Here is a 17,673-nt window from a genome sequence, read left to right on the forward strand (position 1 = left end):
AACCTAAAGTTCCCCTCCTTCAGTTTGAACCCATTGCCCCTTGTCCTGTCACTGCAGTTCCTAACACAGAGTCCCTCTCCAGCTCCTTGTAGGCCCTTCACACATTGAAAAGTTGCTCTGAGGTCTCCACACAACCTTCTCTTCTTCAGGCTGAACAGCCCCAACTCCCTCAGCCTGTCTTCAGAGGGGAGATGCTTCAGTCCTCTCAGCAACTTCATGGCCTCCTCTGGACTTGCTATCAGTCTGGTTGAACAGGAAGGAGAAAGAATTTAGACAGCAAAATGTTTTCACCTTTTCCTAGTGAAGAGTAATTATGAGTTGTCTCATTCTCCCTGGGTTGTTGGGCAATTCTGTACTGTCTTATTTGTTTCCATCAAGATAGCATAGCTCAAATGAACACCCTGTGGTCCCAACACTACCTCTGGGTCTGGTGCAGAAAGTGCTGGGGATTCTGTGCAATTTATTACACTTCTAAAACAGCCTCACAGGAAGAAATGCTATCATTTCCCTTTAAACTTAGATAAGAGCTTAGCAATTTATCAGAGAGTACATTGACTGTTGGTAGAAACCCCAGATTTATTTATTTTCATCCCAAGTCATCTGCTCTTAAGCCTTAGATCACAGTCCTTTGATTCAAAAATAGTAACTAATAATTTGAAAGCACATTATGGATGTGTCTTGCCTTTCACTGTTTTGATGCATGTTTTTAATACAGTTTCTGTTTGTTTGCTGCCACCAGGACCTGCCATGCCTCTCCTTAAAGTCTTGCATCTTATTTAAGGCCTGGGCTGTCACTTCAATTGTCTGTAGAGCAGGAGGTGCACCCAGAGCCCTTGGTAAATAACAATACCCAAGTAATAGACTATACTGACTTAAGAGCCTTAAGGCAAAACTCTGTTTGCCCTCAGGGTTCAAAAAGGTGATAGACAGGTGGGTATAACACCAGAAATTGCCCTTCATATATGTTTTAGCAAGCCCTGTAAAACATGGATGTTTTTAACAAGGGATTTAATCTCTCCTCCCAGCTGCTATGGCTGCAGTTTCCTTTCATGTTATTCCTCTCTGTCTTCTGTTGGTTTTTTTTCCTATTTATTCCATCACTTCTCTATAGCTCATATCCCTTCAGGCTGTGTCTGAATGCACCTTGCTGTGGGCAGGGAAGGCAAAGAAGAAAGCCATTTTTTCCCCCCTCAGGCTACTGCTTTGATTTTCCAAAGTTGTTGGGAGGCAGTTCCTGTCTGCCTACAGAAGGGTCAGTGATCTGTGTCATGTCTTTTCAGTCAGCACATCCCAGCTGGCTCGTTCTCTGGCTTGAGAGGGCAAGGATGAGCCTGTGCAGTTGTTGCTTTCCTGAGCAGGTGGAGAGTGCAGCTCAGGTCCAAGTGGGAAGCAGAGCTGCAGGCTGATAACATCTTCCTGGTTTGTTTCCAACCTTGTCAGCAGCTAGATTAATAACAATAATTATTCCTAAGAGGCATGAGCATAGAATCATACACTAGTTTAGGTTGGAAGGCACCTTTAAAGGTGTCTAGTCCACCCCCCTGCCATGAGCAGGGATGTCTTCCCCCAGACCAGGTTGCTCCAAGCCCCATCCAACAGGGCTTTGAGAATGTTTCCAGGGATGGGGCAGCCACAGCTTCTCTGGGCAGCGTGTGCCAGTGTTTTACCACCCTCATTGTCACAAACTTCTGTCCTATATCCAATCTGAGTCAACTCTCCTTCAGTTTAAAACCATCACCCCTTGGCCTGCTGTGCCCAAGGTGCTGACACACACTCTGGGGTGTGTGGGAGAAGCTGGGAGCAGGCTGTTCAGCTCATACCCTTGCAACAATCTGCTTTCCTGTCAGGAATTTGCAAGATGCTCAGATTTGGTGTCTTTTCCTGTTCAGACTGTGTGAATTGAGAATGGACTGTGAGTGGGAAGCTACAGGTGGTGTTTTCCCTGGAAGTGTTGCTGGTGTCAGTCAGAAGCAGTGGAGTGGTGTAAGAGTTAAAACTCTGACTGACCTCACTGTGTTGTTTGGTGGATAAATTCTGTGGTAAAGGAACAGGATCATGTTGGAGTAATGTGTAATTGTGCTTTAGAGCCTGTTCACTGTCGTTATGTTTGTAATACAGGACTTTACGAGCATTATCCTGACACTAAAACTCCCATTTTCTGCCCCTGCTGTGTGTGGGTTCCTTTCAGCCCCATATTGTAACACAAATTGTACAATCTGCAGCATTAGCAGAGCTTTCTCCTGGATCACCAGCAGTGATGGTGAGGACCAAGTCCTAGGTAATGGCAGTAAAGGAATGTGAGGGAATCAGTGCTAATAGGGAACAACTGTCAGAGCTCCATGTCTGTAATGCAGCCAGTACTGCTATCATGTTACAAAATCTGTTTCTTTCTCTGTGTCTGTTTTGTGGTGAGTTATCTATTCATCTCTCATTATTTGCATTTATCATCTATAACTCTGGAAGCTGTGCCATTGTTAGATGTTTGGCCTGGCTGCAACTTACTTGGAGCTGTTTTGGCAACAAAGCTCAGTTCAAGCATTCTTAAAACATATAAATACTCTTCAGTTTCTTTTTATAGTCCCAATATTAATTCCAAGTCTGTTTTCTCGTATGAATATTTTCATAATATCATCTACATAAGTAAGCTGCACTTGATTTCTTTTATAATCCACGATCTGTTTGGCTTCAGCTTATCAAAAAGAGCAAGTAATGAAAGTAAGATGTTAGATTGGAAAGCTTCATCTTTTTTTTTTTTTTAAATATTTATAAATGTGAAGTTCAGCTCATGCAGTATTTAGATTCATTATGAAAGAAGCACTGTGGAATTCCAGAATAAATATGGAGGGAAAGTCACTTGAAGCATTCAGCCTTATTAACATAAAAGAAGCCACTTAAATTGAAAGGATGGTGCTGTTTTATATTTGATTTATGATTAACAAACTGTAAGACTTTAAGCTCTGTAGATAGCAGTTCATGTTTACAAGAGTGCAAGTTGGATTGCAGTGTAAGTACATCACTCTCTTAGTTCCAGAATCCCTGTAATGCCCTTTGAAAGGCACAGTTTCAAGATTAAAGCATTTTATGTTCCCCTTAAGCCCACTGGATTCTCCCCATCAGCCTTTGTTGATGGTGCAGGGCTGTGTTGTGTCACCTGCAGAGAACTGGGGGGTTTCTCTTGTCACAAGGAGTCTCCTCTCATCCTGTCAGTGTGCAGTGGTAACATCTTGCTTACAGGAGATGTGTTTCCCAGACTTCTTTGTGACCCCAGTGCTGCCTTTTTTTACAGTGTGGATTTCCTATATTTATGATAAAGATCTGGTGTTCAGGGAAGCTTTTCCAGTCTCCACTTTGTCTGGTGCCTGCAAGGGAGGCAGGAAAAAAAAAACAGGTTCTGTAAACTTCCCACAAATCCAAGCCTTGTGTCCTCATCTCTTCACCACGTCCTGTGACACCTCCACCAGGCACAAGGCTGGGACTAGATGATCTGTCAGGTCCATTCCAACCCTTAAATTCTGTGATTCTATGGTGTGTGTGTGCCTTGGCCCCCTACCAAGCCAAGACACAAGAGCTGTGTCCTGCCTGCATCTTCTCATGAGTCTCATTATTTATACCTCTGCTTATTTTCATTAAATATGTAGGAATTTAAAGGTCTTACTTAAACTCTACTTACTCATAGATTTGATGTCGTTGGCTGATGTCTCCAAGAGTTACTGGAAATGAAGTAATTAACAGTCAGTATAGACATGGGCAGTGTAACTGTGTAAACCTAAAGCTAAAAATCAGTATCCATCATCTCTAGAAATGGAAAGTATGAATTCTTACCTGCAGTTGCATCAAATATCTTGAATAGGCCGAGTACCTTTTATTTCAGCAGCTGCTTTTCGTAAGGAAGTGTAGAAATGGAACAGTTTTGTGTGTGTTGGGGAGATGGTTTGTCTCTTTCCTATGAAAACAGTGGTTAATCCAGTGCTGATTCGTGTGGACAAATGTTGTGTTGTTGCAGTTGTGTTTACACTCATCTGTCTTTCCTTTGCTGCAGATCAGGTAGAAGATTAGTTAAAGTTTAGGTCAATTTTTACCTGAGTCTTGAAGAAAATGGTCCTGTTTCTCCTTTACCAACACATTAAATTCAGCTTTGTTCTTCTATTATCTTCTGTACTCATTGATCAGAGCTAATGAGATTTTAATGGAGTTATTTATTGGTTCTGCCTCTCACTATAAAAATGTGTAAAAAACTGAGCACACAAAACTGCTGAAAGTTGCTGTTTATGTTTCTCTCTCTGGCTGTTAATTGCATGACCTATTCTGTGATTCCTTCAGCTCTCATGAGCCAGGTAGGGCTAGGATGAGCTAACCAGCTAATCAAGGCTGGGAAGGGACTTAGGTGTCACATATTCATCTTGCTGAGGGTTATAAAAGAATATTACCTGTGTTCTTCTAGAGCTTTTGTCTCCACAAAAGGGTTGCCCTGTGGTTCAGGTGCTCTATGTATTTTCCAGTTCATGCCTTAAACTTCACAGTAGTACTGTTATGGTTTAAGTTTTAGGCATGTAGAGAACAGTTGTGTCCCCAGAGTTGGGTGAAATAAAATCTGTGCAGAGTTTCCCCAAGTTTGGGGGGAGTTGGGGTAAAGGTACTTAGCAATAAAACCAGTATAGAGTTGTCATAGTGTGTAGGGATAGGCAAAGTGCTTGGCACTATCTGTTAACATTTGCCAAGGCTACTTTCTGCTCTGAATTTCATTCTGAACTCAAACTAAGTATTTACAGACTATTTTTGTTCACTGGTTCTGAGTTTGCTTTTTCAGACCTCTTTCACTATGGTTGGAGGTCATTGACTGGTGTGTAATTGCAGCACTCATTAGGGATAACCTTGAAAGTGAAACAAAGAATGGTGAAATAGGCATCCCATATAAAACATACCCTAAAAGGTGTAACTGAGTCCTAGTCTCTTGTCTCCAGGCAGATCCTGAGGCTCATGTTCTTTTGGAACCCACGACTTTCACAGAGTAGTTTGGGCAAATGGCTTATGTGTTTAGTGTGATGAGTTTTATTACTGCAGCCAAATGTCCATGTGTAAGGATTCTTCTCCCAAACTGGAGGATTTTTGTGATCTAATCTCATCGTTGGACCATTTTTGCCTTTTTGTGCCTGTTGACTTGAGCTGTTTCTGCATTAATGAATTCTGTTTTAGCATTCAACACCACCATCGTTATCACTCCTGTGTCTTACCAGTCAGGGCTGATCAAACCTCAACTCTTTCATGTCTTGAATATTTTATTAAAATCAAATTGTGTGTCAATCCTCTATCAGAAGAATTCAATCATTATAGTTGGGGTTTTTTTTCTTTCTAGCTGTTTGACATTGCATGTCAAGTGTGGAGGAGGTTTGTCAGTGTTAGTTGCCTTTCTCAAGGAATCATGTTGCTGCTGGGTTAAAGCCCTCAAGTTTAACTTCTGTTACAGCAATTCAAGGGTTTGTTTCTCTCCCCTGGTTTATCCTCTACCCTGGCTCTCAGGATATGCTGATGCAGTGAGTTATGGTGTTTCCTAACAGGGTGAGCTCAGTTATCAGCTTCAAAAGACCTTCCCCAGTGATCAGCAGTTTGGTGGCTGAGCAGGACGAGATAGACTCTGCATCTGAATTCTAGAGTAAGGAACAGTTGTTTTCTTGATAAGAAGACTAGCTGAATGTGTTGTCAGCTGTGTACATTCTTCTTGCTTTCTAACCTTTTCTATCCTGTCTGGCTGTGACTTGTTGAGCCTTGTGCTTCTAGAGAGCTTCAGCAGTCGACTTGCTGCCATAGGGATATTAATTTCCATCAAGATCATGACAGAGTTCCTGTGGGAAGTTCATTTGGCATTATCAGGACACTGAACATTGAACAATGTCTCTTCATACCTTATGTCTGAGCAGATAAGGCTTGGGCTGGAGGACAGTGATGGATGAAATCCAGCAAGAACTACTCTGGGCAGGAGGAGACTGAGATGATCCAAAGGGTCTGGAGAGTCTGTTCCTTTGCAGGTGCTCTTTTGTTCACCACTGACAGACCATGCAGAAACACCAGTTTTGCAGCCTGTCCTCAGCCAGTCTGGTGACAAGGCAGAAAATTTCATTACTCCTCACAGTTTAAGTGACATTTCAATATCTTGCAGATAGTAAATTTACACATCCTCTGTGTCTGAACTGCTGAGGCTCCACTTTGGGCTAATACCTGGTGATGTCTGAGATAATATTAACTCTAGAATTGTCTTAATCCTTGCAGTGCCTCTGGCTAAATGAATAATTGTGGGAAATTGTAAGCAGTGCTGCCAGGTAGGTAATTTGGAGCATGTTTAAGTGGCTTGGTGCAGTGCTTGGTATCTTATCTGTTGTATCTAAGAAAGAGGGTGGATGTGGAACTTTCTCTCCTGAGTTTTGCCAGGCCTTGGTAAGTGTAAATATAACCTGATGCTTTCTCCTTATATTTGGTAACTTCTTAGACAGTCAACACATAAAATTAAGGCACTGGGAATGCCTTGTGATCCAGCAGGCAGAAAACCTTTTGCTTAATGCCACAGCTTTACTCTGAGGTGGATCCTGCGTGTCCAGAGCTCCTGCTGAGTGGAGATAAGTTAAATAACTGCCCTGTCTGTATCTGTCAGCCCTTCTGGCTGGCAGAGCGTGCTGCTGGTTTGTGTTTGAATGCATCCCAAGGAATGGCAGAGCTGCCAGGGGACAGCTGCTTGGCAGGCACACAGGGCCATGCTCACACCCGGTGGAACCTGCGGGCTCCGAAGGCAGGTCTGCGCTTGAAGGACCTGCTGCTTCTTTGAGATGTGTTTATCTTGCCTGCAAGGCTTAAAGATAATTAATGTGAAGTGTTTTACACTTAAAACAGGGCTCATCAGCCCTGTGGAGCCCAGTCAGAGCAGTGCTAGGATGGAGGACTGGTTCCCACTGTAGCACAGTGAGTAGGCTCTAACCACAGAGTGAACAGTGTAAGGCAACAAGAGTTTAGTTGGTTCCAAGATTAGTTGGGTTCCAGCTTGGCTCCAAGACCAGTTAGGTCACATTCAGGCACCAGGCTGGTGAGCAAAGCTGCTGTCAGTGTTTGTGATACTCAGGTTCCCATGCTTTGTTTCCTTTCTGTTGTGCTTGGGCAGGACCAGCTCCATCTGCCATGGCAGCTCTGTGCTGTCACTGCCTTGGCTGTGCCTGAGCCAGGCTAGATAACAAGGAAATTCTGCTGGATTTTGCCTTGTCTTACACCTTGTTTACACCGTGTACTTCCCAGCAGTGGATGTTTGTATACATCTGTGAAATGCAAAGCCAAATTGATGAGGCAGGAGAAATAATCCTTCTATTGTTTACAGAAACAAAAGCAAGCTAGAGCCTGTGCCCGTGCGAGGAAAGTCACTTCTCATTCCAGAGTGGAATGTTACTGACTCCTGCTTTGAGAGGCTGCGCTGCCAGTGTGACTGTTGCATGGAATCACGTTTGGGCTGGAAGAGACCTTAAAGATTGTCTTGTTCCATGCCCTGCCATGTGCAGGGACACCTTGCACTAGCCCAGGTTACTCCACACCTCATCCAGCCTGGCCTGGAACACTTTCAGGGATGGGGATCCCACAGCCTCTCTGGGCAACATTTACTCCCTTGTTTGCAAATACTTTGCACAGTGTCTTAGATATATAACTCCCCTGCCATGATGGAGTATGCAGTGCCACCCATCATACAGAATAATCAGTGGAATTTTCTGTTTTCAAGTTCTCTTTGAGTTGTTTGTTTGGTTTTTCTAGCATAACTGAACTGCTAAAGCAGGAGAAATGGATGTAAGGCAAGTACCAGGCAGAGGGAAAGGTCTGGTCCCTCTTTCTTTAAACCTTTCCTTTCATAGTGTTGTTTCTGACTGATGGACATAGTATACAGAAGCATAATTGCTTTTATTTTAATATTTGAGGAAAAATGAGAGGATTTTGTAGCTGGACATATCCCCCCCAAGGTTTTTTTTGTGCTCTTAGTGGCTAGGTTGACTTTTGTCTTTCCTTCCAGCTCATGTTAAATCTTCCTTGGAAACAATCAGATCCCTAATGTATGTCTTTTGTGAGACTTTATTCTCTTAGCTCTATGTTCTGGAGATAACAGCTGCCTTGATTCCTTTGGTCCTGGTGCCCTCTGTACTCCTTGGGACAGGAGGCAGAACTCGAGCTCACGGGAGCATTTGTGTTTAACTGGAGACGTGTCCTGCTCTTCTCCCACCCTGTGGCTGTTGCTCCTGTCCCAGGGCTGCAGTCAGTGCTCATCACCATCACCTCTCCTCCTGCTGCCACAGGTGGCCCCTGCTGTAAACCTGTAATGATTTCCCTTTCCTGTTGCTGTAATCCTCTTTTTTCCCCTCCTTGTTTTCTCCATCTCCCTTTATTTGCTAAATCTCCATTGATTCTTTGTTCTTTTCAGCCCAGTTTTACTCTTATATAATCTAAGATCTGTAGAACAAGACTTTTTTTTTTCTTCTTCTAGCACTTGAAGAAACTCTTCTGTGCCTAGACAAGGATTACTGCAGTTCTGTCTTGGAATTTTAATTCCAGACTACATGGACAAGCCCCGAGATGCCTCTGTTATCTGTTCCTCAAAGCTATACATTAAACAAAACATGCATCTGATCAGTTTAACCTGTAATTAAACATTTTCCTTAAGCAACTGACATGGTGATAACTAATAATTATCATGTGTAGCACCTTTAAAACCTATTATGCATGTTTATGTAAGAAGACTATTACCATAATAATAAGATATCATTACCACAAATGTGCATACTGAGTGAGCATGTCTGAAAGTCATCGTGGGTTCCATTAATCATACTTGAAAAATTAAAGTATTTGCTGTCTAATCTCTCAAACACTACTCCAAAGATGTGGGAAACAGCAGGACCTATTTAATGCAAGTCTAACACCTGAGATATCACTTCTGGGGTCTCATTTTTGCTTCCTGACTTGTTGCTTATCTTTCAGTTGGGAAATGATTAGCTCAGAGATCCACAGTCTCCCACTGAAAGTGTTTCCATGCTCTGATTTTGAGGCTGTTTGCTTTGTCTTTTGTCCAGGGAGTTCTGCCACCTTTTCTTAAGGCTGATGTGAAATGCACTCCCGAAACTCAGTTCTCCTTCAAATGAGATAATTGCCTTACAATTAGCTATCAGTTATCTCCTTTAATTCTCTTAGTCCCTTGCACAGGGGGAGAAGGAACCCAAAAATGTTCTCCAATTTCTCTTTATCTTTTAATACAGCATTGCAAAGTCGGGGAGTAAAGTTTTCTGCTTTTATGTATAACTTTATCAAGAGGTGACAGTTTTGAGTGTGTCTCTCATTGAAATGTGGAGCTCTGTAGTTTTCTTCTGGAAGTGACTTGATGACCAGAGTGAAAGTTGGGAAGACACATTTCACCTAGTAAGAAATCTGAGTAACTGAAAAGAGACTTTGTCATAGAATCACAGAACAGTTTGGGTTGGAAAGGACCTTTAAAGGTGTGTTGGGTCTGAATCCCTGAAATGAGCAGAGACATCAAATACCTGATGTGGCCAAGAGCTAAAAGCCCAACTTGTTGCTTTAGACTATTTTGTTATCTGTCAGTAGGACCAGCATCATCTGTGGTGAGTCCAATGAGTCTTATCACTGTGCTAGTTTTTTCCTTTTGTCATGAAGTAATCTGGAGCATGGTGAAGTATTTGTTCATGTCAAAGAAGCACATCATGTCTACATCTCCTTCATACTTGCTGCTCCTTAATAGATGTGTGATATGTTTCTGTATCTAATGTGTTAAACTGCATCCTAAATGAACAGTGACAGAAGTGGAGAGGGTTTTATAAGGATAGAGTATTCAGCAGGGGAAATAGGCATGAAAAATTAGAATGGCAGAAAGAGGAAAAAGGCAGAAAATACATATAGAATTGGGAAACAAAGTGGCAGAGATGACAGAAGTGTGAGGACAAACAGGGCTTTGCAAATGGATTTTCTGGCTATAATGGCAGAAGTAGAACAGGTGAGACTTAGGTGGTGGAGCTGTAGGTGTGTCAGCAGGGGAAATGCCAGAGGAGGTTGTGACTTAGTTGCTTATGGCTGTCAGTGAAATTAAAGAGAACCACATATAAAATGGGGACAAAACAGTGTTCTCTGTCACAAGGCACAGCCTTTGGAGCTGGAATTGCTGTGAACAGTGAGGCAGTAGGACAGGAAGGATTGTACCTTCGTGTTGTTAGCAGCTCTCACAGAGGAAGGACACACATGTACACACAGTTAGAAGGAAGGAAAGAGCCTGTTCAGAAAGCAAAGCAAAATGCTTTCTGAAAGGAATGTAAACTCTTGTGACTTGGGGTATAAATCAGCTGCTCCCCAGTGTGTTCAGGAAGCAGATTTCCCTGCAGTTCTGTCCCCACCTACCTGCAAGGCTCCATGAACCTTTCAATGCATCACTTGCCTTCTTTGCCTTGCTTTTTACTGACAGGGCAGGGAGAAAACTCTTTGTTCCCAGTTAAGTTGGCAATTCTCAAATCCTCCGTAACTTTTCAAGTTTTTGACAAAACTAAAATGGAAATAAATCTCCAAGAAGAAGCGATTAGAATAATGTGAAGTGAGCAGATTTTTGGTACCTGTCTTTATATTAGAGGCTGCCAGGATGATGTTGTGATTTAATTCTTAGCTTTCTATTTAAAAATCCTAGACATGTGAATTGTTTTCTGTTGCTTCACTTCTGGGAAAGTTATTTCTTAGTTTTCTAGTCTTTGGGTTGAACTAAGGAAGTTTAGTGTGTTCTATTCAGTTTTTAAGTGTTGCACTGTCTGTAAAACATTTAAGAAGCTGCACTGGATTTCCCTTCCCCCACTTAAAAATAAAATTCCTTTGGGAGGAAAAAAAACAACCCATGGAAGCATCTCTGTTATACTGAGTAATTATGCCCCCTGGGAGATGGAATATAAAGATCTTTAAAATCATTCAGCTGAGAGAACAAGCACTTTAACTTTTGCCTCGCAGGAGTCATGTATTACACTCTGAGCTCCTTGCTCCAGTGTCAGTGTGTCATGCCTTGCAGGTTAGCAGCTTTGGCAGAGGAAATGAAACCCAGTCAGTTGCTGCAGGATTTATAGCAGACCTGCTGCTGCAGGAAGTGGTGAAAAGCTGATTGATAGTCTGAGGCAAAACTCTACAACAAGAAACAGGATGTATGTTTGTTATTTTATACCCATTTTCCCCTCTGCCCCTCACCCCCCTCCATTTCAAGGCACTCTCTTAACTTTTTTTTGGCCTCTCTGCTTATAAATCCATGATGCACTTTTCTGGTAAAGCTTGTGCTGACTCCCAAACACTGGAGGAAATGGATAGGGCTGCACCAAAGAGGTGAAGCTGATGTGGTGTTCCTGCTTTATTAGAGGCATCTATCTAAATGGCCCTGTTATTTCTGTTGAATTATATTTCAGCTGGATTCCAGCTGAAAGGTGAAGCACATCCACAGAGCATTGAGCATCTCCTACAGTCATGGGTGCACCAAACTGGCTGGGACAGGAGGGGAATAGATCACTGAGATGGCAGGTGCTGGTGGTTCCTACACATTGAACAGATAGATTTAAGAAGGTAGAAAACCAGGATGATTTTGCTGCATGTAAGCTTAATCCAGCCATCCACAAGCTGCAGGGTGCTGCTACAGACAGCAAACCTTGGGGAGGTTTGTTCTCAGATCTGTTCTCACAGCTGAAGCATCTGAAAAGTATCATTAAAGATTTTAATGGGACATTGCCTAACTTTGTGGGAAAACTTGCCCAAAATAACTGCAGTTATGAATTATTTTGACTCTTGTCCCCCTGTAGCATCTCCTTTTTAGAATCAGGACTGAAGAAGGAAGTTGTTTGCACACCGAGCAAACAGCAAAAACATTTAAGACTTCGTGTTCTCATTATCAAATGGGAAAGTTCTGTCTGTAAAGTTCAATAACACATCTTGTTCTTTGTTAAAGGTCAAAAAAGTTGGCTGCACTCTCTGAATCCTTGCAGAAAACTGCACTCACCAAGTCCCACTTGGGGTTGGAGCTAGAGGAGCTGGAAGCAGCAGCAGTGCTGGTACTGGAGGAAGAGAACATGTTAAAAGCTGCTGGCACAGTTTCCAAGCAACAGCTGCCGGAGTCGGAGACAAGTGACTCTGAGGAATCAAGCAGCACTTCATCATCTGAGACAGAAGGCTCTGATTCAGATGAGCGAGAGTCCTCGACCAGTGAAGATGGGGAAATAAATTCTTTCCAAGGCACACTTCCAGGGGAGAGGACAGCTCCACTTAGTGACTGTAATGGATTAAGGCAGGGCACAAACACTTCTGCGCTGGAGGTTAGTGATGGAAAATCAAAGGTTTCTGGGCAATCTCCATCTCAGACTGGGAAATTGATAGAAGAATTAGAAAAGCAAATGCACAGTACAATGAGGCTCTCAGAGCAGCCTGAAGGATTGGCCACTGCAAGCTGCATGGCACAGGAACAAAAAGAAAACCAGAAACCTGAACCTGACAGAGTTTCTGAAGATACTAGTGGGAAGGACAATTTCTTGGAGCTGTCCTCAAAGCCAAACCCATTGCTTTTCCTCTGCAGCACAAATGAAGATGAAGACTAAAGGAGCATGTTAGAACCCAGGGTGACCCACCAGCACACAGCTCTGAGGTGTCCCAATGCTATCCTGAGCTGCAGGAGGATTTTCTTCTTTGCTGGAAGACAATATTGCTTGAGAAGGAATTGATACAACTGTGTGAGAGATACCCTCATAGTTAATTTTATTTGTCTTCTCTGATCCAGCAGAGTCTCAGATTTGACATGAGAATGTATCATGTCAGTAAACTTCTAGAAACAGTTTTCTTTAAGTTTATTCAGTGGTAGAATGATGTCCTAATCAAATACAACTGCAGTGCATCACTTTAATTATCTTTAGTGGTTGGGATTTACTTGCAAAATATCCTCATTGTGTTTGTTTTAATTTGTTTATGGCACTTTTTATAGGTGCTTTATAGCCAACCACTTCAAAAATAATGGTGATAAGTTTAGAACTCTAAATTGTGATGGCAAATTATTTGTAAATGTGGAAATATTTTCTATTTTTTTTACAAAATAAAGGAAATTTTGTCCGCAGTACAAGTTACCAGGCTGAGGTAACTGAGAGGTGGAAGAGTTACTTATATTTTATAAGTTAATTCAGCAGTTTTGTTTTGTATTTATTTTTCTATGCTGTTTTTGGACTGTTTCCACTTGTGGACACTTGTGTTGCTCTTTGAAGAACAGAAATGCCAATTATTTCATGTTTCATTCTGCCTGTGCTCCTAATACCACCACAGTAATAACCAAAGTGAAGGAACAATGTGGTATGTGGGTCTTGAGTACAGGACTGAGAGCAAACCCTGTTGGTCTGGCACTTAGCTTTGGCCAACTCATTTACTCTTTTTTGTCTTTATAAGATTAAAATGATCCAGTCAGTTGATATACTGTGTTAACTAGTTTCTTCAGTCTCTACAGAAGGATTTGGGAGAGAGTAAGGATGGAACATGCAGCTCAGGTTTGGTTCAGCGCACAAACCCAATGGGAGCACTTGATTGACACCTGCGAAGGAGCAAGCAGTGATTACTGTTCAACCCTTCTGCTATTAAAAGGTGTGTAAAGATCCTAAGCTTAAGGACTTATTCTCCCCCAGTGCTATTCCCTGCTGGAAAGCAGCAGGTGAGCTCTGTTCCTGTACCAGCTCCTGCTCAGTGAGAGCTGCAGCCCTGATCTGTCAGTATTTTTTATGTTCTTAAATACCTGCTGGTCCCTTAATCAGTCTTTGTGTTCTGTTCCCTGGGGGAGAAACCTTTCCCATCCTGTGTGTCAGGGAGCAGTTACTCTTCTAAATGCCAGCAGTAAAATCTACACTGGAACTGCACATGTCTGGGAGAGGGAGAAAATGCACTTCAGGAACAAAAAGGTCCTCCCACCTTCCCCAAATTACAGGTGGGATCTCTGGAACTCCCTAAACATGGGCTGGAGAAACCTGTCTGCCTTTTTCCAAAACTCTGTTTTCTGGTTATGTTTATGAATGTTGATTGTTGGAAATGGATTGTTAGCAATTTTATGTGACCTTTGTAGCGATGGGGTGAGAAGGTTTTCCATGTTGGGTGATGAGAATTTCACCTGTGGCTGCATTACCCAGCACACCCAGAGAGCTCAGGATGAGCAGTGTCTGTATTAAAGACAAGCCTTGCTTCCCCAAAAAGGACACACAGAGGTACTTTTGAAGGAAAAGTGGAGCTCTGTAACCTTTTCTAGCCAAAACTGAGGCCACAAACACCTGGGAAAACCAAACCCCAAATTCCATCACCACCCTTAGCCCCTCAGTCACACAAGCTGCTGTGAAAGAAGTGATGGAACTCCAATAAGGAGTGAAATCCATGTAAAGGAGCTATTTGCATGGATCCATAGGCATTGTTCTGCATTTTTTCCAGGCTAGAAATCTGTTAGTATATGAGGAACTCAATACATATGTAGTCTGTTTTGTTGGCTTTAAAATTCTTGTTTCTTGTGCCTTCCTCACCCAGTCCACTGATTGCTCATCACTGTAATCAGCCCAAAGGGAACAGAACTGCAGTGTCTGGACAAAATTTCTGCTGGAAATAAATTTGAATATGAGCTAAGCCTGAGGGGGGAATGCTGAGGCATTTTGCTGGAGGAGGGGAAAGTGTATTGTCTGAGGTGTCTGGAACGAGAGATTAAACAGAGTTCGGTTGGAAATATAATTTGTGTCTTGCCTTGTGTTTTCAGTGAACTTTATATTAGTGATTTAGGACAAATAGACAAGTCAAGACAAGTTTTGTGCTGTGGTAGAGGTGCAGACCTCCCTTGAAGGCAGCTGAGGTGCCCGTGGGGAGCTGACTCTGGTTAGCATCCTGACACTTGTGCACTGTCACTGGGACAGCACAGACCTCTGTTCTCAGCCAGACCCAAGCAAAAACAAGGTCCCATCTCCAGCCCTATGTCCTCACAGAGGTGTCTGAGCTGTCTCTAGGGAAAGCTGCTGGGGAAGAGAATGGGAGCAGCCTGGATTTCTGCCTGAGGCCCTGCAGGGATCTGTTCCCCACCCTGGAGCACTGCTCCTGCCAAGGGGAGCAGGAGAGGGATCTACAGCCCTGTGTGTGCTCTTGGTGGCCTAAGTGCCACTCCTGCTGTCCTGAGCTGCCTGAGTGTAAGAGAGCCCTGGAAAGTGAGAATGGAGGTGAATCCAGTGCTCTCAGGCCTTGGCTTCCCCTCCCAACACGATGTGTTTGAGGAGGAGAGAGGCCCTTGCAGCCAGGAGTTGCTTGGGAAGGATGAAGCACTTGTGGCTTGTTCACATAATGCTTTGAGAATAAGGTGTTAAAAGCAGCAAGTGAAATATTGCAAACAATCAGAAATAGCAAAACAAAGTGTTTTTTTTCTTTTTTTTCTCCTTTTCTTTGATGGGACTGTGTGACCCACAGGACATTGCTACCTTTTCTTTCCCCAGATTAACAATTAGTTCTCTATTGATTAAATATTTCCCTTTTGGTTTTTCTTAATTCCAAACTGATACTTGAAAGGCTTGTGAAGGCTTTGCTCTCTATCAAAAGAAGAAAGCATCGATTAGACTTGATTTACTGCAATAAATGATAAATATGGCAAAGGGGTTGATTCACAGCACCGAGTGAAGGGGCTGAGCAACTCTGCCACTGCCACAGCTGAGTGTTGTCACAGCCTGAGCCGATGGCTCAAGGCTGGAGAAAACAAACAGGGAAACACATGTCAAACAGATAAATTGCTCTGCTGTTTAGAGCTCTCTGTGGAGGCCATTTGTCTCCAAGATAAGGAAGAATGCACTCCAAAGCTGGGAGAAGATAAGCTGGGAGAAGAATGAAGGAGAACCGTTGCTGTGGTGGCACTTGGGTGTTTGCACAGGGAGCAAACTGGGTGTCCCCAGCCTGGGGTGTCTGCAGGGAGCAGGGTGAGCACCCTGAGAAGTGTCTAATGTGACCTTGCAGGTTTAAGTATTTCAGCAGTGGATGATGTTTCTACCTTTACAGCAATCAAATGGTGTTGGTTTTCTGAGTCACTCAAGTGTTCTCTGAGCCTGTCGTGGCTCTGTTCCTCCCTTTTTAGTGGCAAGTGGGCTGCAGCCTGTGGTTATGTGGGCACGTGTGAGGCATGATTCTGCACTGACACGAGGAATTTGGGTTTGTAGTGCTGTGGAACCCATAAATCATGCTGGTTTATAGTTTTAGGGTTTGGAGAAGTGACAGTCCCACTTTGACAAATGCTGCATTTGGAGACGTGACTGAGATCGGATCCAAAATGCTCTTGGAAATGTTGGTTTGCATTTCATTACATGTTTTCTCATCTCCACAAGCCACACTACAGCTGAGCACAGTTGGTGGCATTTTGGAGGATGCCTGGGGACAAAAACAAAAGCTGTGTCTCTCAGGTGAGGACTAAGATGTTGGCAGAGCTCCATGAAGGAGAACCAGCTCTGACCCAACAGCAGGTCATTCCTGTGGGAGAAGCTTCCTTTGTAGTGATCAGCATGGAAAAGGACAAAGAGTTTCAGGTTTAGAAACCAGCAAGGTCAGTAGGTGATAACATTACTGACCAGTGACCCCAGGAGCTCAGTGCCAGTCCCTCTCATCGCTGTTGATGTTCTGAGAGACTTTGGAAATCATTTTCCCTGGTTTCACACAGGTACCAAGCTTAACTCAGGAAGGACCAGACTTTGGGAAGGGAACACAGAAATACAGTAGAAAAGAATCAAACTCAAATCTGACAGTGGAGACTTCTTTATCTGCTACTGAGTTGTGCTGAGCAAGGGCAAGAGGCTAAAATCTACCATCTCTGATGTGTTCTTAAATACCTCTCTGTGTATCAGTATCCGAGTGCCTGAGTCGAGGCTCTCGGTGCCTTGGGAGCTGCAGTGCTCACCCACACCAGCTGGAGTCACTGCTCCCCTAAATCCCTGAAAATATGACAAGCCTGGCCAAAATTAGATGGCAGAAATCTCTCAGAGATTTAACAAAAGGCTGGGACTGAAGGCTTGTCCCACTGTGTATTGATACCTGCACAAAACACACCTCTGAGCCCCTGCCCAGGGGGATCTGTGAGACCTCAGCACCACTTGAACTTTGGGGGTGTCTGGGAAAAGTTCAGTTGTTGGGCAATCCTGGGGGATAACCTTGCTTTGAGTCCAGGATAAAACCCACTCTCCAGCACTGGGAACAGATCCCTGGTGTTCCCTCTTGGCAGGCAGAGCACTTTCCTTGAAGAGCCCAGGAATGCAATAGCCTCTCTCAGTCTCATCACTGCTTTGGCATGTACCTCCTTCTCCATGCAGAACCCTCTTCTTGTGTGCTAACCTGCTCCAGGAGGTCCCACCTGTGTTCATCACCCCCCTCATTGCTTCACCTGCTCACAGGCTCTGCAGCAAACCTGCTCTTTATGCCAATATATTTTCTATCATCTTATTATTTTACACTTTTTTTTTTTTTATTCTGCCAGTTGGCTATGGTGAGACCATGTCCTGCCTCCTGCAGGGTGAGAGCTGCAAGGGATGAAGAAGGAAAGGAGAGAAGCTGCTGAGCAGAGAGCCAGCGTTGACCTTAAACAAAGCTGTGCCTGGGGAGCTGGGAGAGGAGAAAGTT

The 17,673-nt window shown here is 43.4% G+C and overlaps 1 protein-coding gene across 1 annotated transcript in view; it reads left to right on the forward strand.

Moving 5' to 3' along the window:
• Positions 1-12,626, forward strand: part of SHQ1 (SHQ1, H/ACA ribonucleoprotein assembly factor) — a 43,102-nt gene extending 30,476 nt beyond the window's left edge. Inside the window, exon 13 of the mRNA XM_009073986.1 lies at positions 11,984-12,626. Within this exon, the coding sequence (XP_009072234.1) occupies positions 11,984-12,626 (643 nt within the window). The remainder of the gene's footprint in view (positions 1-11,983) is intronic.
• The last annotated feature ends 5,047 nt before the right edge of the window (positions 12,627-17,673 follow it).

This window comes from Acanthisitta chloris, unplaced genomic scaffold (assembly GCF_000695815.1).
Source record: "Acanthisitta chloris isolate BGI_N310 unplaced genomic scaffold, ASM69581v1 scaffold15574, whole genome shotgun sequence".
Lineage (NCBI taxonomy): Eukaryota > Metazoa > Chordata > Aves > Passeriformes > Acanthisittidae > Acanthisitta > Acanthisitta chloris.